The sequence below is a fragment of the Ceratotherium simum genome, chromosome 18 (genome assembly GCF_057802395.1).
Source record: "Ceratotherium simum simum isolate JZ-2026a chromosome 18, ASM5780239v1, whole genome shotgun sequence".
Lineage (NCBI taxonomy): Eukaryota > Metazoa > Chordata > Mammalia > Perissodactyla > Rhinocerotidae > Ceratotherium > Ceratotherium simum.
The window spans coordinates 48,504,561-48,529,414 of NC_141917.1; the positions used below are offsets into that span (position 1 = coordinate 48,504,561).

The following is a 24,854-nucleotide window of genomic DNA, read 5'->3' on the forward strand; positions in this document are numbered from 1 at the left end:
AAATGACATGGAACTTAAAAGATGCTTAAGAAGCACTATATGATGGTGGTGAGATTTTGGTTTCTGGAGACAGGTAAATGTGGATTTGAATCTTGCTTGGGCTTTTTCCTGATAGCATGGCCTCAGGCTTATTTACTTATCTTCCCTAATACTCATTTTCCTTTTTCGTATTGTGGAGATGAAATAATAGTACCTCATTGGATGTCGTGAGCATTAAGGGAGGTAATAATTTTTGTAACGAGTTCAGCAACTAATTAAAATGCCCTGTAAATTACCATTTAATAGTTATTTTAATTTGAGTTCTTATTCTGTTATGTAACATTAGTCAAGTTACTTAGTTTATTTAGACTACAAATTAGTCAGCTGTCTGTAATTCTAGAAGTTCCTGATTCTCTTGATGAGCTTACTAAAATTGATGGCCTTTATAGTTTTCTGCTTTCTTTGGAGAATCCTGACTGATAACACTAATTTTCTTTTTTTTTTTTGGTGAGGAAGATTGGCCCTGAGCTAACATCTGTTGCAAATCCTCCTCTTTTTGCGTGAGGAAGATTGTCTCTGAGCTAACATCTGTGGCAGTCCTCCTCTAATTTTTTTATGTGGGACGCTGCAACAGCATGGCTTGATAAGTGGTGTGTAGGTCCGTGCCGGGATCTGAACCCATGTACCCCAGGCCACCAAAGCAGGGCGGGTGAACTTAACCACTACGCCACCAGGGTGGCCCATGATACACTAATTTTATTTAAAAGAAAGTAGAATAAAATTCCTTCTATCTTGTAGTTACTGCTATATGGGACCATGAGACCCTTGTATAAATTTAAGATACCTGTGGGACCTCAGTGATCTTATTCTTCCTATATTGAAACATTTCGCTGTTGCATCATCCTAGGAATTATTTTATTGTTCCGTATCGTTACCCATCAGTTATTTCAACTGTACTTAAAAAGACTGAAATAGTATCAAAATGGAAGAATGATGGAATTGCCAGAAGGATGAAGCGATAGTGAAATTAATTGTCACCCTGCAGTTTTCTTACCCTGTGGCACTGAATTGTATCATCTTTCAAGAAGGTATAAAAGAAGACTGGACATACTATCTTTTTTCTCTACTTTTAGCTTTTGTTTAACACAGTTGAGAATTCAGCATTCAGTTGAGAATTCTGCCCCAAATGGCAGAGAGAAGAAAATTGACGAAGGAAGATGCTTTATAATTTTTAGATGAATCAGAAGATGAATGCTCTCAAAGAGACTGAGAGACTGAGAGCAGCACTCTAGACCCCTTTGAGGATGGTGAAATTTTCTAAGTAAAATCTCAGCCTCTGAGTCTTCAGATAATGATATCCTAGTTCAGTAGTCTCACACTCAAGAATTGATGAGTGAACAATATATTTCTCAAGACAAGAGGAAATACAGTGTTCTGTTCTAGTTAGTTGTTCCTCAGGAAGGCCTTCACTGTACAGTATTTTGTGAGAAAGACCTGAACCATCCTATTTGCTAAAAGGACATGTGGGGTCCGGCCTGGTGGCGCAAGCGGTTAAGTGCGTGTGCTCCGCTGCGGCAGCCCGGGGTTCGCCGGTTCGGATCCCGGGTGCGCACCGATGCACTGCTTGGCAAGCTATGCTGTGGCGGCGTCCCATATAAAGTAGAGGAAGATAGGCCCAGACGTTAGCCCAGGGCCAGTCTTACTCGGCAAAAAAAAAAAAAAAAAAAGGAGGATTGGCAGATGTTAGCACAGGGCTGATCTCCTCACAAAAAATAAATAAATAAATAAAAGGACATGCGACATCTTTTATGATGGTTATACACCAAAATTGGTTGATACAAAGAGGTCTGCAATGTTTAAATTAAGAATTTTAATTAAGTTGTTTTTCATTATCCCTTTATATTTGTTTCTGTAAATTTTTCATAACATGTTTTAAAATATATATTAAAAAATAAGAGTTCATTGGACCCATATGGTAAATGGTAATGTTTGTCTTCTCTGGTCTCTAAAGGCTAATGCATTTAATACTTGAGATTAAGAACCTCTGCTTTAAATAATTGGTACCATTTACTCATATATTGAGTACTTATTATTGCCAAATACTGTTCCCAGATTCTGTCATAGAGCAATAAACAAAGTTCGCTCTCACAGACCTTATATTCCAGTGGGAGAAGGTAGATGGTAGACAGTGTATCAGGGTTATAAGGGCTGTGAAGAAAAATAGAATAGAGAGTATTTAGTGAAATAGAATGCTTAATAAATAATATTTATTGCAAAGTGATTTAGGTAACTGAAGAGATGAAATACTGAAGTTATTTTCTTGTAGAAGACTTGTTTAAAATAGTGGAATGTTTTTTACTTTATCAAATCTTAATTTTTTAAAATGATGTGATAGACTTGTTTTAGTATCCCTGAAAAACTGTAAGGTAAATGTTTATATCAGAATAAATTGAGACTCTTAAAAAAATATTCTTTTCTAGGGTTTTTTACATGGAATATTTGACCGTCTAAAACAATTTCTGGAATGTAGTAAGTACTTCCATGACAGTAGTTTTTACTGTACAATTCTTATTCATTAATAGCTTCTGCTCTCCACTTGCAAATCTGGAGAGAGGCTATAAAATCTTGTATTTTGATAATTAATTCTCTGAAGTTAAATTGGAAGCTCAACTTTGTCTTCATGTATCTGTCTTGGCCTGAGTATTGAGGAAAGCTTTTTTAAAAAAAAATCTATTTTGTGTCCATTCCTTGCTCTGTATATTTCTGTTGCTACTACTCTGTTCCATGTAGACATCCATATGTTTAACAACTATTCATTAAGTGTAGATCCAATGCCAAATGCTGTTTAGACTTCTTAGAGATTCTGTATCTTTTAGTACATTTTACATATCTATATGATACTATAAATTTCCTTAAATGGTACTTTTCATTTTGTAAATCCCTTGTTCATTAACCTTCACTGGTTTACGTTTAGGACCCTTGCTAATCCACTACCCCACACAAGGAATTTAGCATTTACATTTGTGTTGTATTATACTGGTGGTCTATTTGTTGTCCTTTCCTCTTCCCTGTGATTGTAAGCACCTCCGCTACACACATATACAGGATATACACACACACATGCTACAGGTGCACACATACGTTTGTATATCCTGTCTACGTGTGTGTTTTTATGTATGTGTGTGTGTATTTGGGGACTTATTACCCTGAGACATCTTAGTGTACTCACTTTTAGGGAGTTGCTGATTGTTTTATGTCACTCGTTTTCAGGTTAGTAAAAACATTGTTGAGTCTGTTGCCAGGTGTTGTTCTGGGTACTGTGCGTGCAAAGATGAATAGAACGGCTCATATAATGTAGTTTATTTTTCTAAAAATGGTCATTTTTCCCTGGTCATCCCCATGGGAGAAGCAGAAGGAAGAATAAAAGTCCTTCCAGGAGAGGAGAATGAGATAAACGATGAGACAGAACATGAAGAGTATGATTAGAGAGCAGAGTAGTTAATGGACTGATGGACGTTATTTGAATGTACAAAAATTAATTAATTATGGCAGGGAAATTATCAGAAGAAAATTGTCAAAAGATGTAGGAAAAATAATGAGTACGTTAATCTTTGAATGCTTTGTTTTTATTTATGTTTCTCGAAAAGTATTTCAACTATGACTAATTTAGATTTAGAAAATGTGATTCATGAATCTTGGATAAAATTGCTACCCTTTTACTTTAAAATGGGCTCAGTTTGTATTTTAGGAGTGATTTTGTGAAGTACGGCACTGAGGATTACTGTGTCTGTTAAGTGCAAATCTTGGTATTGCTTTCTAAAAACTTTATTTTGATGGTTTATTTGTTTAGAGTTGGGAATGCACACTAATGAATTTATAATGCAAAATATGCAAAAATACATCTGAAAATATTTTTGTAAAAAGTTTTGTCATTGTCTTGGTTATTAATTTGTAGAATATTATCAACTTGTACTAATATTTGAAATGTATTTTTAACAGGTAGAAGTGTAGGTACAGATAATGTATGTAGAGATAGACTGGAAAAGACCATCATTCTTTTTACTAAAGTGGTAAGTTTTCTTTTTATCTTAAGTATGTTTTCTCAAATAATGTACACATACTCAAGTTCAGTAAGGAGAATGATATTTTTATAAGCAGACATTTTTACTTTAGTGTGAAGTAACTTATTTTCTAACTGCTTATAGGAAAGCCAAAAAAAACACAGCCTTTGTATCTTGAAGCCTTTAGAATGCATATAATAATTAAATGTATATACTGTATATCATAGTATTGATTTAAAAAAATCAATCCTAATAAATGTTAGAGAAGTTGATTCCTCTAAAGCTTGTTATTCTCAGACCCATTGGAAAAAGAAGATAGTAGTGCAGCTCAGCAGGAAGTAGATCAGATGTAGCAGGCAGTGTCATGTGAGGATGTCAATTCAGAATGACAGATTATCATCATCAATATCAAACATCTTTTGAGTAGAATTATAAGGGTACACTATGCTATGCAATGTGTATAAATTTCTGATAAAGTTAAGCTTTATAAAAAATATTAAATTTTATGAAATTTTGGGCTTGGGAGGTTGGGAGAGGTGCAAAGAATTTGGTTATAGCATTCAGGAAGACCTGGTTTGAGGACTGTATTGCACTAAAACAGGTGGTTCAAGACAGGTGGCAATATCTAAATCTGTAGCCTATTTTCCCTGTTTCATTGAAGGTTCTTTAATAGGGTTGAGGTTGTGTGTTCCCTGGGAGGGGAGAAAAAGGAGTAGGAGTGAGCTGTTCTTATTTTTGTGGTTAGGTAGCAGTTACCTTTGGTTTCAGTTATCTGTTTCCAACTCGCACATTCCAAATAGCCTCAACAGCAAAAGCCTACCTAATCTTCTAAGATCCAGTATAAAGTTGACTCATACCCTTTAAGTTAAAAATAAAAAACACAAAGCAAAGTAAAATAAGATGATATGGTTAGTCAGTGGGGCTGTGCAGTATTCATAAATAATTTTATTTATGAAATTCATATTTATGATCTCTATGACTTTATTAAAGCTTTTAAAATTGGGACGTTTCGAACATGCCTGCAAATAGAATTGAATAACTTTGAGTGCCTGTGAGGTCATGACTCAGTTTCAGCAATTATCAACATACGATCATGGTCAATTCTGTTTAATCTCTGTGCTTCCTCTCCTTCCCCTCCTTGCTGGTTGTTTTAAAGCAAATCCCAGATATCAAATAGTATTATCTGTAAATATTTGAATATGTGTCTTTAAGTGATAAAGGATTTAAAAAAAACAAACACATAATCTTAACACCATTATCACATAAAAAGTAGGAATGACTTTTTAGTTAGTTTTCAGATTGCTCATAAATTTTTTATAGTTGGTTTGTTTGAATCAGGATTCAATAATGTCAGTTCTCTTTCCATCTTTCTTTTCCTAGCTGTTTGTTAAGGTCACAGACCATTTTCTGTAGAATTTTCCATGTTTTGGATTTGGCTGCTGCATCTCGATGTGTTATTTGACATGTTCCATTGTCTCCGTACTCCTCTTCCTCCTGTATTTCTTATCAATTTGTAGTTAGATTTAGAGGCTTGATCATATTCAGGCTTTTTTCTGTGGAGGAGGATGGGGATGGCAAGAGTACTTGACAGGTGGTGCTCTGTATTTCCTATTGCATCACATCAGGAGATGCGTGATGTCTGGTTGTCTAAAATTGATGAGTGTGCTATCCATTATGAAGTTTCTCAACAGCCTTTCCCCATTGATTTTAGCAGCTGTTGATGATTATGGCTTAGATCCATTGATTGGGAGTTACAAAATGATAGCATTCTTTTTTTTTTTTTTTTGTGAGGAAGATCGGCCCTGAGCTAACTTCTGCCAACCTTCCTCTTTTTTTTTTGCTGAGGGAGACTGGCCCTGGGCTAATATCCATGCCCATCTTCCTCTGCTTTATATGGGACGCCGCCACAGCATGGCTTGACAAGTGGTGTGTCCCTGCGCTCCCGGGATCCGAACCGGCGAACCCCAGGCCGTCGCAGCAGAGTGCACGCACTTAACCGCTTGCGCCACCGGGCTGGCCCCACAAAATGATGGCATTCTAATGCTATTATTCCTTTTGCATTTATTAGCTGGAATTCTTCTGTAAAGAAGAAATTTCTCTCATCAACTATTTGATACATCGAAATACAGTTCATGCAGGAAAGGCAGGATAATTTTTTGGATTCTTTGCCTTTATCTATTACTTTTTAAAGGCCTATCTTTTGTATAGTTATACTTTTTGTATCATATTTACCCATTGTTATCAAGTTAGTATGAAGTGGGTCTATTTTGGACCCTGTACTATTACAAATTAATAGACAGTTCTTGTTATGAGATATAAGATGATATAATCCACACTATATGACGTACCCCAAGAGGTACTACAAGTATATTACATGTGAAAATGTGTATTCATGGACTTTCCACCAAGTTTCGAAACTTGCTAAAACGTTTATTAGCAAAGTTATAAAGATGTACTTATGGATGATTATATTCCTATATGAATTTGGGGGAAATACTTTTTTAATTTTTTTCTTATAGCTTTTGGACTTCTTGGATCAGCATCCGTTTTCATTTACTCCTCTAATTCAGAGATCACTGGAATTTTCTGTAAGCTATGTATTTACGGAAGTTGGTGAAGGCATTACATTTGAACGATTCATTGTCCAATGCATGAATCTTATTAAGATGATTGTCAAAAATTATGCTTACAAGCCATCCAAAAATTTTGAAGGTAATGCTTTACTGGTAGTTTTAGTTTTTTTCATTTCCTTATTTCAATCTAACTGAAGTAATCGCTATTTTTATGTGATTTTTTTGAAACTGATTTATTTAAGTCTGAAAAATAAAATATTGCTGGGACATAAAATAGAGATAAGGATTAGAGTCTTTAATATGTGAATGCTAGCTTTTAAAAACCATGCAATGCATTTAGTAGATTGTCTTTTGTAGTATAGTAGAAGATCGATTGAAGCCTAGGGACTTGAAGAATTAAGTACTACTGTCACCACTGCAGCTCATGTTGTGGGCTGTATTCATTTGTATAGTTAAAAGTTTTCTCTGACTTTATCTAAAGTGAGATTGCTTCTAGGCGGGGTTAAATTGTTTGTTATATTATTTGGAATTCATTCATGTGCATTTGTACTGAGATAAATGAGGAAGTCTTGTAGGAGAGAGAGAGAGACGTATATAAGTCAGTCCCTTCAATATAGTGTGATGATATAGTATGGTAATGTACAAGCTATAGCAGTAAGATAGAAGCAATACTGATGTGTGTGTGGCATGAATAAGGAAAGAGTGTCTTTGAGATTGGTCCATGATAAAGATGAAAATTTGTTCACGACTATATCTTTTCTCTCAAGAGTGTAGTATTTTTAAATTTATTTAAGTTACATAATCCAACTTGGGTAGAATGTTTGTCTGTATAATTAACTTGGAAATTTTATTTTTCTAGATAGCAGTCCTGAAACTCTTGAAGCTCATAAGATTAAGATGGCATTCTTTACATATCCTACTTTGACAGAGATATGTAGAAGATTAGTCTCGCATTATTTTCTGTTAACTGATGAAGAACTGACAATGTGGGAGGAAGACCCAGAAGGCTTTAGTAAGAACGAGTTTTCAGTTTTTGCCTGGCTTTTCTCCCCCTTCCATAAATAGATATCATCTATTTTAATGATAAGTATCATAACATTATATTTTAATAATGCACTTTTGATCTGAGAATTTTGATTTTTAAAAATTAACTTACTGGGGCTGGCCCCATGGCTTAGCAGTTAAGTGCACGTGCTCTGCTACTGGTGGCCCGGGTTCGGATCCTGGGTGCACACAGACGCACCGCTTGTCCGGCCATGCTGAGGTAGCATCCCACATAACAGCAACTAGAAGGATGTGCAGCTGTCACACACAATATCTACTGGGGCTTTGGGGAGAAAAGGAAAAACAAAGGAGGAGGATTGGCAGTAGATGTTAGCTCGGGGCCGGTCTTCCTCAGCAAAAAGAGGAGGATTGGCATGGATGTTAGCTCAGGGCTGATCTTCCCCACACACACACAAAAAATTATCATCCTCTCTTTGTTAGCCATTGGAATAAACTGAGAAGCAGAAAGTGAGTAGCTTGTTCAAATATGTAGAATTTTCTCCAGAAAGAGACCTTTTTAATTTTTGGATGTTCATATGAATATGTCAGCTGATTTAAAACAAATACAAAATTAACTGCTTGTCTCTGTTATCAGGTCTGTTTCTACTTTGTGATTCATTCCATTTTATTTTTTATTTGTAGAAATTTTTTCAGAAAGAAATTTTGGAGATGAAAATTTCTGAATTGCTGAATGGGTTACCTATTTAAATTTTAATTTCAAATTAGTTTTTGGGTGGTTCAAATGTTTTTACAGGAGATCTTTTTATTTTTTTGAATTTTAGTAGTAGTAAGAATAATTCTCTCCAGGCCCTTGCTACAGAAAATCAAGGAATTATGTGCCTAATAGAGTGCCTATGTGTGTATAAAGTGCCTGTGTGTGAATCACTTCGGCCATGGTCAGACGTAGATAGATTTTAGCCTCTACTCGTCCCTTTGGCTGGGTGACCTTGCGTAGTTATACATATATGTTTCCTAATGTTTGAAGAATGCCTTAAACATTTTGGAAGATTTAGCTTCCCCTTATTTTTGTCATTTAAAAATTATTTTAGTTCATTTAGAAAATACAGCACTACACTGTACTATGTGTCCTTTTTTGTTTTTGCTTTTCTCTTAGCCAAAAATCTTATGTTTCATATTGCTTTCTTTATGCAGTATATATAATATTGTAACATGAAACACTGAATCCTTAGATTTTTAAAAGTCCCTGAAGTATTTCACTTTTTTAAATTTAGGAAATTTATGGAAAATGGGATTAATCATTTTAACTTGTAAAACATGATTATTGTATTGAAATGAAATGTGTCTCAGGATTATAGTTAGAGTGTATCAAGTGATATCAGATACGTGACAGGTACTTGGAGCTTTCCTTTACACAGAATTAGTGGGAATGCTTATGGATGTAAGCACTTGGTAGCTGACTGTGATATCGACACATCTGAGCTGTGGCTGATAGTAAAGAAATCTGTGTAAGGCCTTGTGTTCCCGAGGATTTGCTTTCAGTGTTATGTTTAAAACAATTCACAGAAATATTATGCTGATATTATTTAAAATCTTTGTTTTCCAAACTAAGATTTTGGAAACATCATTATTCATTTCTTGGGAGCGTCATTTGTCATATTTTTAATTGCAGCAGTGGAAGAAACAGGAGGAGATTCTTGGAAATACAGTTTGAGGGTAAGTATTAATTGAAAGAAAAATTGATAGGGAAAAGTGTAATACTTCTATAACTTGTAGAGAATGATCCTCTGTTGAAGATTCCAAGCATTAAGTTAGATAGGAAACCATCTATAATTGCAAGAATCTATATTTGAGAGGAAACTACTTACCTAAATTGTGAACGTTAATCTGAAAATTTTTTTTGTTAAATTGAGGGTTTACAAACTGGATTTTTCTTCATTTTGCAGTCAAATTGATGGGTAAACAATTGTAATTGCACAAATAGAAGATGTTCTTAAAAGTGAAAGCTACCTCTTTTTGGCTAGAATGATTTTATTTTCCCTCCTAAGTATTTCAGTGATTCTAAAGTTGCTTTTGATATATTATTTCTCTTACCGCCTACTGTGATTCTCAGAGATCAGCCCATTGCTTTTATAGAATGCTTTTTACACATGTTTATTGATATGATCAACATTTGAGGAAGATTTATCAAATGTGGTCTTTGAACTGTTCTTTTTGTGGAGACTGGTGTTTACATAATTTGCCATTATTTTTCTAAAAATGTGTCTTAATGTTTTTAGTTTCGTAAGTTTACATAGAAAACCAGAGACGTAAATCAGAGAAATTATTAATGCTTTAAAATTTTTTTAAAAATTCACTGCTCTAATTTTTTAAAACTTTATCTTATAGAAAACTTCAAATATATTAAAAAATAGAATAATATGATGAGTCCCTCTGTATCCAAAACCTAGTTTATCAGTTATCAACTCATGGCTAGTCTTGTTTCATATAAGCACACCTCTCCCCACCCCCCCACCCCCCCAACTTGGATGATTTTGAAGTAAATATCTGAGATGATGTATTTCATCATTACATATTTCAGTATGTATATCTATAAGATTCCTTTTTAAACATAAAGCAGAATAGCTTCAAAATTTAATGATAATTTCTTTATATAATGAAATATCTAGTGATTCACTACTTTTAAGAACCAAAATGACTCATCCTTTTTCTGTAGCTAACACTGATTTCTGTTACTGTTTGTGTCCATTAGAAGAAATGCTACTCTATGTGGTGAATGGAATACATGAGTTACTATTGTTACTTATTATGTCATTGCTAAGAAGATATGTACTTTTTAACATATTAATTCCTGGACAGCCGGTCATTTATAGTACTGAATCTATAAATGAATGTGGCTAGAGATTCCTTTTTTAATTTAAAGAATTATTAAAAATATAAATAATTTTCTCTCTGTAGTTTTATATTTTTTAATGCATAATGCCAAATAATTGGAATAGTGAAATAAACTTTCTATATATTATGAATTAAATTATTATAATTTGATTTTATTTCCCACTATGTTTACAAAAAATAGTATTCTACTTTTTTTAAAAAACATCAAGAATTGGAAACATTTGCAGAGTTTTAGGATTTTAAGAATGAATATTCTTTGCTTTGTTGTAGAATTAATCAGTATAATATACCGCTGTCTTCATTAGAAATTTGTGATTTTTTTCCTTCCAGCCTTGCACTGAAGTACTATTTATAGATATATTCCATGAATATAATCAGACTCTTACTCCTGTACTTCTAGAAATGATGCAAACACTTCAAGGTGAGGTATATTTTGTGATACTTTGATTCATCTATTAATTAATGTTCAATTAAAGTAGTTTGAGTGCCTGCTATGTGCAGTGCACTGTTGTCTAGGTCATATATTAGATATGAATTTGAGGAAGACAGAATAGAATGTGTTCTTTTCTGAAGGGGTGGCCTTCAGGATAGAGAACAAGAATGGGCAATTGACAAAAGAAGGCCTTGAGATAGGCCGTGAATGTGCAAGTTAGATTTTGCTATCATGCGAGCAGCCTAAGCAGAAGAGCGGGCAGTCAGGTATATTGCTTGGGGAAACAGTGTGTCTGGAGAATGTTGTGGGAAGTAGTAGGAGAAGAGGTTAGATTATTAGCCTCAGAATGGTGGCAGTGGGAATGGAAAGAAGATGATGGATTTAAGAGAGAATGATGAAGTGAAATGTTTAGCACTTTATCATCGCACTCTGTATAGAAGTAATTAATTACTTAACTATTAACTGTGATTTTATCATTTCTGACCTTTCTGCTATACTGCATCTTCCAGGGAGGGGCCAGTGATCACATCTGTTCTGTTCACATTATTCCCAGTCCCTGGCACACTCAGTAACTATTTGTTGATTGATTGACTTTTGGCAACTAATTGACTATGCTGGGCCAGAGAAAGTGATCAAAGATAATCCTGAACTTTAAAGTCTTAATGACAGGAAAAACAGTTATTAGTAGTGGTTGGAGGTAGAGGTATACTTTTGGAGTGTATGTATAAGGAGCCTTGGGAGAAGAAAAGAGGTTCAAAGACAGAACCTGAGACTTCCACCTTTAGGGATATGAGGAGGTGAAGGCCCTGCAAAAAAAGTCAGGTTAGAAACTGTCCCAGAGGTATAAAGAGAGAGAGGTATGGAGGTGAATCCTGGAGAAGAGCATGTTGTCAGAATCCACTGCTACAAGAGATGGAAGGCAGTGGAATCTTCAGACAGTAGATTATTTGATTGGTTGGGGCAGGAATCACATTGTGAGGGATCAAGGATTGAGTAGACGGTGACGTAAGGAAATAACAGCAAGAGAATCTCCTGTGGGGAAGGAGATTCCTGATGTGGTTTGTAGTGTTAGAGGGTAGCTCACTTTTTAGGCTTTTGTTCTCTCAAAAGCCTAATAGAGTGTTGCTGCTTAAATTATAAAGCAAGGGAAAAAGTGAGCTATCAGTCAAGTTTTACTGTGTTAGTTTTTAAAGATAATTTGAGTGTTAATTGTATTTTTGTATGGGTTGATTTCTAATGTACAGCTAAATTTCTTAATGCAGGATTATAGATTCTTAAATTTGGTAATACATATATTGCTTAAGTTACCTTATTTGTTGAGTTTAGAACATTATTTCTTTTTTCTTCCTGTCCATTTATTTTTTTAAACCACTATAGGAAAGTTGATAACCTATTTAGGTTACACTCTGATAATTTGCTGTATGCTGGTAAGGTTTTCAGTGATTTGGGAGTTTAGTTAGTTTTCTTTCTGGAGCAATTTGCTTATTTAGGGCTGTACTTACTTTACATTATTAGACTAGTGAGCTTAAGAATTCATATTTAAAAGCAGAAAAATGCTTTGATAAACTTAGTAGAAATCTTTCTATTCTAAAGAAATACACTTTTTAAGTAAACTGTGTTTCCTGTCTTAATCATGGTGTTCTCCTTTCTGGATAGTAGTGTGGAGACGGCCAACTTTTTATTCTAAAGTTTCCATATTACATAATGGCTATCACTTTTCTGTTTGCACTTTTCATTTTGTTGTCACCCTTTAATATATTTTCATAACTTGGTTTTTTTTTTATGTTTAGAACTTCTTGTATGAATTGCCTATTCCTGTTCTTTTTTTTTTTCCTGTTGTGGGATTCATCTTTTTATTTTTTAAGAATTTTCTTTTATAATCAGGCTATAATATAATAGTTAGCAATTTGTGACATTTTTTATGTAGTGTTGTTTGACATAACAGTTTTCAAATATGTTATAATGATTTTTAAAACTGTAATATGGCTTTACATGTTGCATTTGTATTTTCTAATGGTGATGATAACAAAACTTAGACTTTCCCTTTATACCTATATATATATTTAATATCACAGAATATATTGTACTTAACTGAATTCAGAAACTAACAAACTGAGTTTAAATAAAATATCTTTTGAAAACTAGTTTTATTTACCTTTACTGATACTTATTTTTTCAGGGCCCACTAATGTGGAAGACATGAATGCACTGTTAATCAAAGATGCTGGTATGTTAAACTAAAGTGGCTTAGAAACATTTATTTCTTCAGTAGATGGTCTGTCTGCTTTGTGGCAGGTGTTATGCTGGGAGAGTTGGGATACAGGGGTACCTAAAATACAGGAACTATCTGGTGAGGGAGATACCTGAGTAAGCAGACAACTGATTATAACAGTACCAGTTGATTAATGCTAAAATAGATGATAATCAAGTAGTACTGTGGAAAACCACAAGGTAGTTTTGGTGTGCCCAGGGAAAGGCTCCTAAAGAAGTGTTGTATGAGAACACAAGGATAAGTGGGAGTTAGCAAGGGAAAGGGGCGGTGCAGGAAGAGGGTTCCGGGCAGAAGAAGCAATATGTACAAAAACTTGAAGGGAAGAGGAGCAAGCACAGTTAAGTTGTGAACTGGAGTATTTTCTTTTTCTTTTCTTTTTTTTTTTTTTTTGTGAGGAAGATCAGCCCTGAGCTAACATCCATGCTAATCCTCCTCTTTTTGCTGAGGAAGACTGGCTCTGAGCTGACATCTATTGCCAATCCTACTCCTTTTTTTTCCCCCAAAGCCCCAATAGATGGTTGTATGTCATAGTTGCACATCCTTCTAGTTGCTGTATGTGGGACGCGGCCTCAGCATGGCCAGAGAAGCTGCGCTCCCGGGATCCGAACCCGGGCTGCCAGTAGCGGAGCGCGTGCGCTTAACCGCTAAGCCACGGGGCTGGCCCTGAACTGGAGTATTTTAGATTAATTGGAACATAGAGCTCAAGGGGTTGTGGTGAGAGATGAGACTGGAGCGAGGGTAAGTAGGGACCAGATCATAAAATACTGCATCCATTTGAAAGCAGGTGTTATTTTATAATTTTTATAATTTGACTTGAATATTTTTAAATGAATGTAATTTTCTGTTTGAAAGCACTAAGGAGTATTTAGGAAAAACGTAGAATGAAGTAACTTAATGTTTCTAAAATATCTATTTAAATAATTTCCCTGAATTACATGTTGTAGATTTCCCTTTATTAAGATGTTACATGTTTCAAAGCACTCCCTAAGGCCTAATTTCTTACGTAAGGATGCTTAGCTTTTGGTCCAGTATCTGAAATTAAAATTTTTTTTTCTCAAATCTTTTTCTTAGTGTATAATGCTGTTGGATTAGCGGCTTATGAGCTGTTTGACAGTGTTGATTTTGATCAGTGGTTTAAAAACCAACTTCTTCCAGAATTACAAGTCATTCACAATAGGTAAGTACAAAACTCTCTGTTTATTATACACTTATTTTACCTTGTTGATAAAAGACATTAGAATTGCTTAAAATTAAAAAAAAGTCATAGTATGGCTTAGCTGATAGTGTCTAGTGTAGAAAGGAATAAGACTTGTGACTCTATAACTGAAAAGTAAGCAAAACTGTTTGTTGTTATGTTATTTTACTTCAAATGTGAATTGTGACATGTATGAAGTATTTGATGTTAGGTAAGATAGTTTGCAGTGGGAAATTTTATGCAAAGGCAAGGGAAGATGGAAGTCTTTGAATTATAGAAAGAAAATGTGTGCAAAAGAAAGCCAACTGGAGACTTAGCAGGGGCTCGTCTTGGTGTCAGAAGTAGCCTAACCGAAGTAACATCCACGAAAGCTGACTGCCTTGGGATCACACAAAGCATACTGCAAGTCTTTCGGGAGAGGGTAGAGTAGGCTGTAGAGACACCATGGCGAAAAGCATTTGGACACACTTTAGGCTCCTGTTGAGGTGCCTAATTCAATAGTGCAGATCTGACATTTTGTCACACTCTTGCCCAATTCTTATGTTTCATATACATTTAAGTACTTGCCTAATTATTTTAACTTTAGGTACTGAATTAGTAAAATGGAAAGGAAAAGATCTTTCGTAGTTTTTATAAATTTTTTCGTAGTTTAAAGTAGAGACTTAAAAAATTGCAAGACTTTTTTCTTGTTTTGAATTGTGCAGTTCTGTTGATTTGTTTCTGTAGATGTGGTGCCTATAAGAACGGCCAGCATTGAGTCATAGATGAGCTAACATTTCTTGACTACATTAATGCATGAATAGAAGGCCATCCATATATGGATCATTTAATAAATATTTAGAGCCATAAAATTTTAGAGCTAGAGATGTTTTAAAAGTAATTTTGACCAGTAAGTAGCTATTTTATCCATTCACTTATTCAGTTATTCAATCATTTATTTGATCAACAAATATTTTCAACACTTGGAATTTGCCATGTTCTGTAGAGCCCGTGATGAATGAGATGGACTGTGCTTCTGCCTTCAGGGAGCTAGTGAGCTTTTGACAGAGAGAAAGCCTTCAGTAGGGAGACAGACGTATTGTTTTATTGTCCTTAAACCCTAGAGGCTATTTAGTCTACACCTATGCTATCTAGTACAGCACCTAGGACATATGGCTGTTGAGTACTTGAAATATACTTAGTGCAACTGAGGAAATGGCTTTAATTTTAACTAACTAAAATTTAAGTTTAAAAACTAAGGCAGTGTAAAATATGTATTGATTACACATTGAAAAGATAATATTTTGGATATATTGAGATAAATATTATTAAAATTTCACCTGTTTCTTTTTACTTATTTTAATATGGGTACTAACAAATGTAAAATTGCGAATTTGGTTTGCATTATATTTCTTTTGGACAGAGCTGATATAGACTGGTGTTTCTCAAACTTTAATGTGCATATGAATCACCTGGTGATCTTGTTAAAATACAGATTCTTTGGGTCAGATTGTGTGATTCTGTCACACTTCCAGGATAATGGTGCTACTGGTTTGGGGACCACACTTTGAGGAGCAAACTGACCCCTAATCTTAACTGCCCAGAAGTGACTGTGATTTTGGAATTTGACCTCTCTGAGCTTCATTCTCTTTGTCTGAAATAGAATGTTGAATGTGGTAATCCCAAAGATCTCCGTCTAAAATTGATGGTTTTGTGGTTCCTTCATTTACTCTGCACAAGTCTGGTTTATTTTTACATCTGTGACTTTGTTCAAATAATCCTTATCCCTTGAAATGGCATTTTTTCAATTTTCTGCCCAAAATACTGTTTATCTTCGAGGCTGTTCAAATCCCATCTCCCTCTGTCCACTCTTCTCTCTTCTTTTTCTGAAATCCTAGTAACTTTGTGTTCTTTAATTGTCTTAGGTGTGTTATAAACTTTTCGAGGGCAGGGAATACTCACACACATTTTTTGCAGCTTGAATGAACGGTTCTTTCTATGTACTTGATCATTTTATGAGATTGTAATTTTCTAAAAAATGTGGTATATTCGTTAGCTTATTTCTTTTATACCCAGAAATAAATAACATCTTGCCACTAAAATTTATAAAATATCAGGAAGAGACTTGGTGGGTAGAATTCTTGGACACAATTGTTTATATCTTTGTCGTTTTTCTCCTTGCCTAAAGAACCTTCATTTCCTTTAGCAAAGACCATAGAAAAAGAAATGTATGTACGTGTTACTGCAAATGTTTTATAACTTTTAAACTATAAATCATTATTTTTGATAATCTGAGTCACATTGTAATTGGATACCTTTTTCAAAATTAGAGCCACTAGCTGAAATCAGTGTAAATTTATATGAATATTTTATAAAAGTCTAGAAATCTCTCACAATGTTCCAAAAATAATCTTTATGAGATTAACAGAATTGGAATTGGAAAGTTGAATATAGGGACTCTTTTATTATTTTTGGGGCCGCCCTGCCTTAGGGTTTGAGACATTAGCTAGTTACATCTGTTTGGATTAACTGTTTTTGGTTATCTAGGAACAGAAATAGACTTGGTTTTTATGTACATATCTATGTTACAGTTCCGAAATACAAAATAATCAGATTTACAATATATCTGCCTAAGAATTTTCAGTTTTTTAGATCAGAACTTTATTGTTAGTATTTATATTGTGGTACATTTAGAAGTAGCTTTTAAACTTTCATACGAAAAATGTAGATTGCTTTCTTACTACATTTTAGATTTAAATGATGAAATATACTAAGTGAAATAGAATTCTTCAAATATTTAACATTTTAATTTCATGATTTTTTCCATCTAGGTATAAGCCATTGCGACGCAGGGTGATTTGGCTCATCGGTCAGTGGATTTCTGTGAAATTCAAGTCTGACTTAAGACCCATGTTATATGAGGCAATTTGTAACTTGCTTCAAGATCAAGACTTAGTGGTATGTTGCTTAAATGTCTTAAAAAAGTTATTTTGATAAGTTTAATCTATGTTAAACTTCAAATTCAGATGTGGTTTATGTTTTTCTTTACAACATTGGTGGCCTTTAACTGCTGCACTTATTCCTTGGTGAGCATTTTGATTTGAGGAAAGAAAGTCCTTTGATTATTATTTACCTTTCCCTTCACTAGTCATTGAAAAAAAATTTAACCAAACTCTGCTATTCTAAAATCATTTATAATTTTTTAGTAACAATAAAAGAAAACAATTTTTTAAAATCCTTTTGTAGCTTACATATTCTTTTTCTTATTCAGGATAGAATTTGTCATTCTTACATTTGAGATAGCACATAATCTATTTCACCCATTGTATTGATTCTTTCCTTGTCTCTCATTTTTGAGAGTTTTTTGTTTAGCCTTTGAAATTGTTTCTTTTAGGATTTTTTATGTATAGTGTTCACATAATATTCTTGATTTTGTGTTAGTGAAAACTTGATAATGGCTACTTTGTTGCTTTATTTTCCTTCAAAGCAGTAGGTTTGCTGCTTTATTTTATAGTTCAGTTACTCAAAGAGGTTTTTTTAAGAAGTGTAAAATATTGTGTAAAATATTTTTTTCCCCACTAGTGCTTTATTTTATGCCTAAGTGAATATATTCATGACTTAATATACATTTTCTTTGTCTTAGGCTTAGATTTGACTCCAGCATCCTCTTTAAAAAAGTGAATCTAGTTGTCTTTTTTCTGAGTTTCAAATTATTTTTTAGATAAAATTAAGTGATTTTTTTCCCTCTAAACTCTGCTAAGGATCTCATTTAATCATTTCTTACTACATCCTCTTTTTAAAAAATTTTGAACCCACCTGATTACTCTGTGTGGCTTGGGCCATAATTTTCTCGTTTTTACATGTGTGCCATGATAATATAAACTACTTTTAATTTTTTAAGGAAAACATAATTAGAAAGGTAAATCTATTATGGGAACATGGTACCTTCCAAAGGCAAATAGAACTGATCTTTGGATTTTCTACTTAAATATTATCTACTTTGTGTAAATAATTGAAAATTTACTCTAAATATCATTCTGTAATTATTAAATAATTTAAACATGAGAAGTTACAAGGAAATTCAGTTTTATTTTACCATGTTTAAATTCTTAGAAGTTCATTAATAAAACCTAGCTGTTTCTAAGCTTACTATTTGCTGAAATTAATTTACTTTTGTAATAGCTTTAGAATAAAGCATTTCTAAGATTTTAATTTTTGTTTTCCTAGTTGGAAATATTATTTGCTATTCTGTCGGGGGTATCAGAGAAGACATTAAATGCTTTATGAAAGTGTTACAAAAGATGTAAATTTCAATTACGTTTTCTTTGGGAGAAAGTGAAATTTCTTGGATCTTACATTTGTTTTTTAATGAGTCTATTAAGAGAGAAATGAAGAGAAAAATGAGTTATTTAGGTCAGCATTTTAAAAGGAGAACATTAATTCTATCACATATCAACAAGAATTATTGGAGAACAAGGGTTTAATGGCCAGGTAAGTTTGGAAAACACTCTACTAAATATTCAAATAGTCCCCTTTACTATAGGACTGATGAGAACCTTTAAAATGTACATTTGCCTTGTGACTCTTCAAGATGACAATACATTAATATCCAAGGAATACACTTTGAGGAAATGTTGCTGTAGGTTCAGCTTTTCCCCTTTTCCTGTACATCTTCTGGTGGCTACATCTCATGTTTACATCTTGTACAGTTGTTTTATCCTGCCACAATTCTTTTATTACTTCTTAAGAAGACAGTGTTTAGTAAGGCACTAAATCAATGTTGCTTACTTTGGGGCCGCCCCCCCCGTTTTTAAAGTACATTTAAGATCAAGAGTATACAAGATATACTGCTTTAATTTCAACCTGTGAAAAATGCTGGTTAATGAAATGTAGGAAAATACTTTCTACACACATACATATATGCAAGTGTACAAACATAGACATATGTACAAACATGGGCATTTATATGTGTGTATATATATATACACACACACACACACACCGCCCATACACACACGTACATGAATCTAAATCTTCTCTGGTTTTCAGAATCTACATTCTCTTACTTGAGTGCTGCTTTTATGGAGTTGGGATAGATTTAATCCTGAGCTACTGTAGTTGCCTGTGTGGCTTCTACTCTTACAGCCATGTTGTTTCCAAGACTGGGTATGACAGAGTAGAAATAGTGCAGCAACTGGAGAAAGCAACTTCTCCAGTTAGTGTAGGACTCCATAAATTTTATTATATTGGAAGCTGCTGGGTAGAGTACATCTCTATCTCTGCTAGTTGCATGACAGTTTAACATTACTGTTTGATCTGGGGGAATATAATGCAGATTGAGTGAAATTTTTTTGGTTTATTTGAAAGACTAACTTTTCCTCAGTGTTTAGCAGTTTGACTTATTAGTGTGAGATATCCAAATTTTATAAACTAAAAGTTGATCTAGGCATGAGCAAGCATTTATAATGTTGCAGTATTTGGAAACATTTTGTAATAAATGCTGGGGAAATTTGATTAGGTTTAAGGTAACTACTGCTTTGAAATTTTTTACTTTTAAGCTTATTTCTAACTCATCTTTCAAAAAGGGAGGCTTTTAATTTTTTACTTTTTAAAAGTTAAGAATTATATCAAGGAAAGAGAAAAATTCAGTGACTAACATAACAAACACCTGTGTGCTTACCACCCAGTTTTCCATATTTCTATTGTAATAATTTTCCATATATATTTCAAATATTTTATTAAAGAAATAAAACATTACACCTGCAGTTGAATCTCTCTCTTTCGACTCTCATTCTGTTATCTTTTTGTTGAGCAGAGGTTTTTAGTTTTTGTGCAGATTTATTGGTTTACTTTTTCTATTTTGTTCTTTCTCTTTCTTGTTTAATCTGTTTTCTTTACCCTTGGCTCTTTATTCCATCCAGAATTTATTTTTGAACATGGTGTGAAGATTCCATTTTTTATTGTTTTTTTAATAAAGACAACAATGCTACAATGCTTCATTGAAAAATCCATTAAAAAAAGTATCTTTGACATGCTCTGCTCCGTCCCTCTTAGAACATGTTACTTAGCAGATATAGGGCTTTTGGCACCTTTCAGGTTTGAGTGCTGCTATCACAGTGTAAACAGAATGACAAAATTTTGGGTGACGAACCTTCTTTTCCTAGGACCCCAGATGATTCTTTAACTAAAATGTTTGATTTATGTACTGGGCTTCTTTAGGTTGTAAGATTTCTGAGCCAATTATATTTTTCAATTTTGGAAATTACAAGGAACTTTCAAAGGAGTTTTCCTTAGGTTACTTATGCAACCTTCAATAAAACAAGCACTAAGCTGCTTAAAAATTAACATGTGTACTCTTTCAACCCGTGAGAGGCTGTATAAAACGTAAATTGTGGTACAACCAGAAGATTTATAGTTTAGGGGTGGGGTGTGCTGTGATTGTTGTCTGTCAAGCAAAGAAATTGCCATCTTCATGGGCAGATGGACTACTAGCTTTACTGTGTGGAATTGCCTTCAGTGCTATGGGCTGACTGTGGAAGTGGGCAGGCGTTAGGCTAGCCCAAGTGTAGAACTACATCAACATCGTGACCGTTATCCCAAGGCTCATTCTCATTGACGCTGGGCATGCAAGTGTCTGATGACTCTTACCTTTATAGCAGTCTTCTTTGGAAGTAGTGTTGACCTGTGGTTTCTTCTCGTTCATTCCCTTATTGCTCTAATGCTCTCTGGGATTCTTCCAACGTTTCTGATACCTTGATGGCACTTGTTTGCCTCAGTATGGAATTAGCTTGTTATCTTTTCAGGAGTTTTCTGAGGTTTCAGCTGGAGCTATAGGTTAGACTCACAGGCTGAGTTTACAGTCTGGATCCCATTCTGGATACTTAGGGTTTCATTCTCCTTCAGGAGGTCTGGATTTATTCTGTGAAAAGTCACCTTTCGAGTCTTGTTAAAGGAAGATTTTTGTTTTATTTTCTTGCATTTATTTATGAAGTATTTATTGAACAATTAGTATCCTAAGAATTGTGTTAGACTCTCTTCTATCAATCTCCTGTCACATTCCCTAGCTCTTCATTCTGTAAATTCAGGTTCTGATTTTTTTTCACTATTACTTATGAATTGCTGCAAAATTCGTTCTGTGGAAGCGATGTGGTAAATATTTCCTATTTCTTTTATAGCTCAGGAAGAGGTAGTTTTATTCTTATTTGTCATATTTTAAGTGCACCTCTGTTTTCTTAAACTCTGTGTGCTTTTTGTTTTCCCTTATGATCTGGCTTCCTATTCTTGTAGTTAATCTAGAGAGGAGGCAAGTCATTTCAATCCATTTTATCTTTTTCTCTGCATGTAATACTGCACAGACTTGCCTTTGTTAGGAGGGAAAACAGCTAGTTTTCGTTCAAGTGTCTCTTTTGTTTCCTATACTTATTTGCATAGATGTCATGCTTATGGGTCAAGTGTGTCTCTGGTTCTTGTTTTTTCTGGTTCTTTTGCAGAGGAAAATTGAGAGATTTAAGGATTAGTCTGCTGGCAATTTGATTTCCTTTTTGGGGGCTTTCATGTCTTGATGTTTGTGAATTAAGTTATTAACACGGTGCCAGTTGTATGCCTCACTCTGAGCTAAATGCTGACAATTTAAAGATGACTAGACATAGTCCATGTCCATCCTGTTCTTATGCTTTTCAAGTTAGCTATTTTTATTAATAATTATTTAATAGCTGGGTGTTTTTTTCCCCCTCCTGGATTGTAAACTTTCTAAGGGCAAGGGTAGGTGTGTCTTACTCAGCTTTTTTTTACAGCACCCACCACAATGCCTGGAAGATAATAGTTCCTTATTGAATATTTTTAATCACATGAGTATACCGTCTTATCATTAGGCCATTTCATAGTAGAACACTTGGCATAGTGCTTTGCATGTATTAGTCTGCAAATTTGTTAAATCATTTAAAAATCTGGAAGTGTTCACATTACCTTTAAAGGCAATGAATAAAAAGGAAATGGCAGGTGAGAAAACATCTGCACTATAGGGTCTTGGAATCTGTGGATTTGGCAGTGGAGTACTTAGCATTTGGTGAACATGCCTAATCAGCATGTCAGGTCATCAGAAGCTCCTGTAAAATGATTAAAACTGTTTCTTTGTGAAAAATGGCTGCAAAGACAAAACCAGTTGCTGTTACAGGTCTGGAAAGTGTAGCATCTAAGAAAGTAATGGCTCTTAGCCAGGAAATAAAAGTTTTAGGTATATTGTTTTACAAAGTAGAATATAGAGTTTAGTTATGGCTTGAGTTCGTGTTATTTTATGTGGAAACTATGAGTGTGGAAGCCCGTGCCAATGTAGCTGATCAAGTCACAGGTAAAACTTGAAAAAAAATAAGGAGATTATGCTGTCATGATATGATTTGCCCAGGTGACATGCTGACATACAGAGAAGATAGGGTTTGGGGAGGTCAAGAGCTTGTGCAAACCTTTCTCTATTTGTGAACTTTGGGATTTAGAAAATCTCAGACTATATCTTTTGGATATTTCAAAGATTACCTGTTCAGTTATGGATGGGAATTTCTGTTCTTTTTTTTTTTTTTTTTTTGTGAGGAGATCAGCCCTGTGCTAACATCTGCCAATCCTCCTCTTTTTTTGCTGAGGAAGACTGGCCCTGGGCTAACATCAGTGCCCATCTTCCTCCACTTTATATGGGACACTGCCACAGCATGGCTTGCCAGGCGATGCATCAGTGCGCGCCTGGGATCCGAACCGGGGAACCCCGGGCCGCCGCAGCAGAGCACGCGCACCTAACCACCAGCGCCACTGGGCCAGCCCCGAATTTGTGTTCTTTTGACTCTTTCCTCTTCTTCCTTCTTTTCTTCTCGCTCACTCTTCACTTATATATCTTACAGCTTCCCCAACCCCACTCTGTTTTCCTGCTTCTCCTCTCTGGTTCTCAACCTTCCCTTTCCCTCTGGCATCACCTTCACACTGTTCTATCTCAGTCCCATGCTCTCCCCAAAATTAGGGCAAATTATTTTTTTCCAGGAAGCACCCTCTGGATTAAAGCCACCTTAAGCAAATTGTGGGAAACTGAGTAGGGTGGGAATAGACACTACTTTACTTTTTCTTTTTAGCCCTTGCTGAATAAGGAGAGTGTCTTTTTATTTCTAGATGTTAATATGCTGTGTAACTTTAATATTAACAAGAGTAAAGAAAGTGATTTGGAATAAATTTTTTGCCATTTGATATTAAGGATGTTTAGTAGCTTTAGAATGATTCAGAATTCATGATGTACTTTCTTTTAGGTTCGTATTGAAACAGCTACAACTCTGAAGTTAAATATCCTTAAAAATGTTTTTAAATACTTCATTGCGAAGAATCTTAACACCACTTTCAAATTGTTAATTATTTTGTGAATTTATGAGATGGTTTAAAATGTAATTTTTGGTTGGTTTATTATATTTGGTTTTTATATATTTTATTCTGATAAATCTCATGTATTCTCAGTATTCCTTAACTGCCCTTCACCTGTTGATGATTTTGAGTTTAGAACAGATCAATTTCTACCGGTAAGAATATTTATTTCTAGGTTTTATAACAGTTTCGGCTTATGTCTTTTGAATATTGTGTTATTTTATAGCTGAAATTATTTATATCTGTTATTTATTAAACCTGAATTTAAAAGTATATTAGATTATTTTTGAAGTAATTACTTTTATTGTTAACTTTTATTTGAAACAGTTTAATTTTCCTCTGCTTGTTTTTGTTTAGCTATCTTGTCATCTGTTTTGGAATTGACTGCTAAACTTTTTTTGTTTTTCCTCAAAATTATAAAACATCTAGTCACTTCATTTCGTGTGTGTCTGTTACTTTTACTCCTCTGTTGTTTGTGTAACATCTAGTCACTTCATTTCGTGTGTGTCTGTTACTTTTACTCCTCTGTTGTTTGTGTATATATGTCTATCCTACACTGGATTGCAAATTACTTGAAAAGCAGAATACCAAGTCTTATCTTTTTATTCTTCACTTAACCCCCAGCACCCAGCATGGTGTTTTTACATTATTGGTACTTAGTAAGCATTTGTTAAATATGTTAATAAGACTGGGGAGGCAGTATTTGTTCTTAAGAGGACTAGGCAAGACGAAAGTTCTTGATAAAATATCTACATTTCTTGTGGGAGTCATAGATGGGGAAGCTTGTAGAGCCAAGATTTTTCTTTAATAAAAGAATCACTAAGTATTTTTGGATGAAAAAAATATGTTTTAGAAATCTATGTAAAAATGAACCAAATATCTGAAAGAACAAATGAATGTTTTATGTATCTGGCATCTTACTATAATATAATCCTATAATTCCTATTATAACTTGTGTAATGTAGGAGTTAAAAGCTAGGATATTTGTTTTCTATTTCCTAATAAGTAGTCTGTCATTCTTAGAATTAGAAGTATTTATCTACAGAAATTCATATCTCCAGCAAATGTTAGGGGC

General features: G+C 34.2%; 1 protein-coding gene across 3 annotated transcripts in view; it reads left to right on the plus strand.

The window, feature by feature from the left end:
• Nucleotides 1-24,854, plus strand: part of IPO11 (importin 11) — a 220,664-nt gene that overhangs the window by 48,372 nt on the left and 147,438 nt on the right. For all 3 annotated transcript variants that reach the window (XM_087443318.1, XM_087443317.1, XM_087443319.1), the window contains 11 exons: nucleotides 2,460-2,508; nucleotides 3,979-4,049; nucleotides 6,560-6,752; nucleotides 7,473-7,625; nucleotides 9,288-9,331; nucleotides 10,841-10,931; nucleotides 13,123-13,170; nucleotides 14,287-14,392; nucleotides 17,221-17,347; nucleotides 23,671-23,704; nucleotides 23,894-23,934. In XM_087443318.1, coding sequence (XP_087299444.1) covers nucleotides 2,460-2,508; nucleotides 3,979-4,049; nucleotides 6,560-6,752; nucleotides 7,473-7,625; nucleotides 9,288-9,331; nucleotides 10,841-10,931; nucleotides 13,123-13,170; nucleotides 14,287-14,392; nucleotides 17,221-17,347; nucleotides 23,671-23,704; nucleotides 23,894-23,934 — 957 coding nt within the window. The remainder of the gene's footprint in view (nucleotides 1-2,459; nucleotides 2,509-3,978; nucleotides 4,050-6,559; nucleotides 6,753-7,472; nucleotides 7,626-9,287; nucleotides 9,332-10,840; nucleotides 10,932-13,122; nucleotides 13,171-14,286; nucleotides 14,393-17,220; nucleotides 17,348-23,670; nucleotides 23,705-23,893; nucleotides 23,935-24,854) is intronic.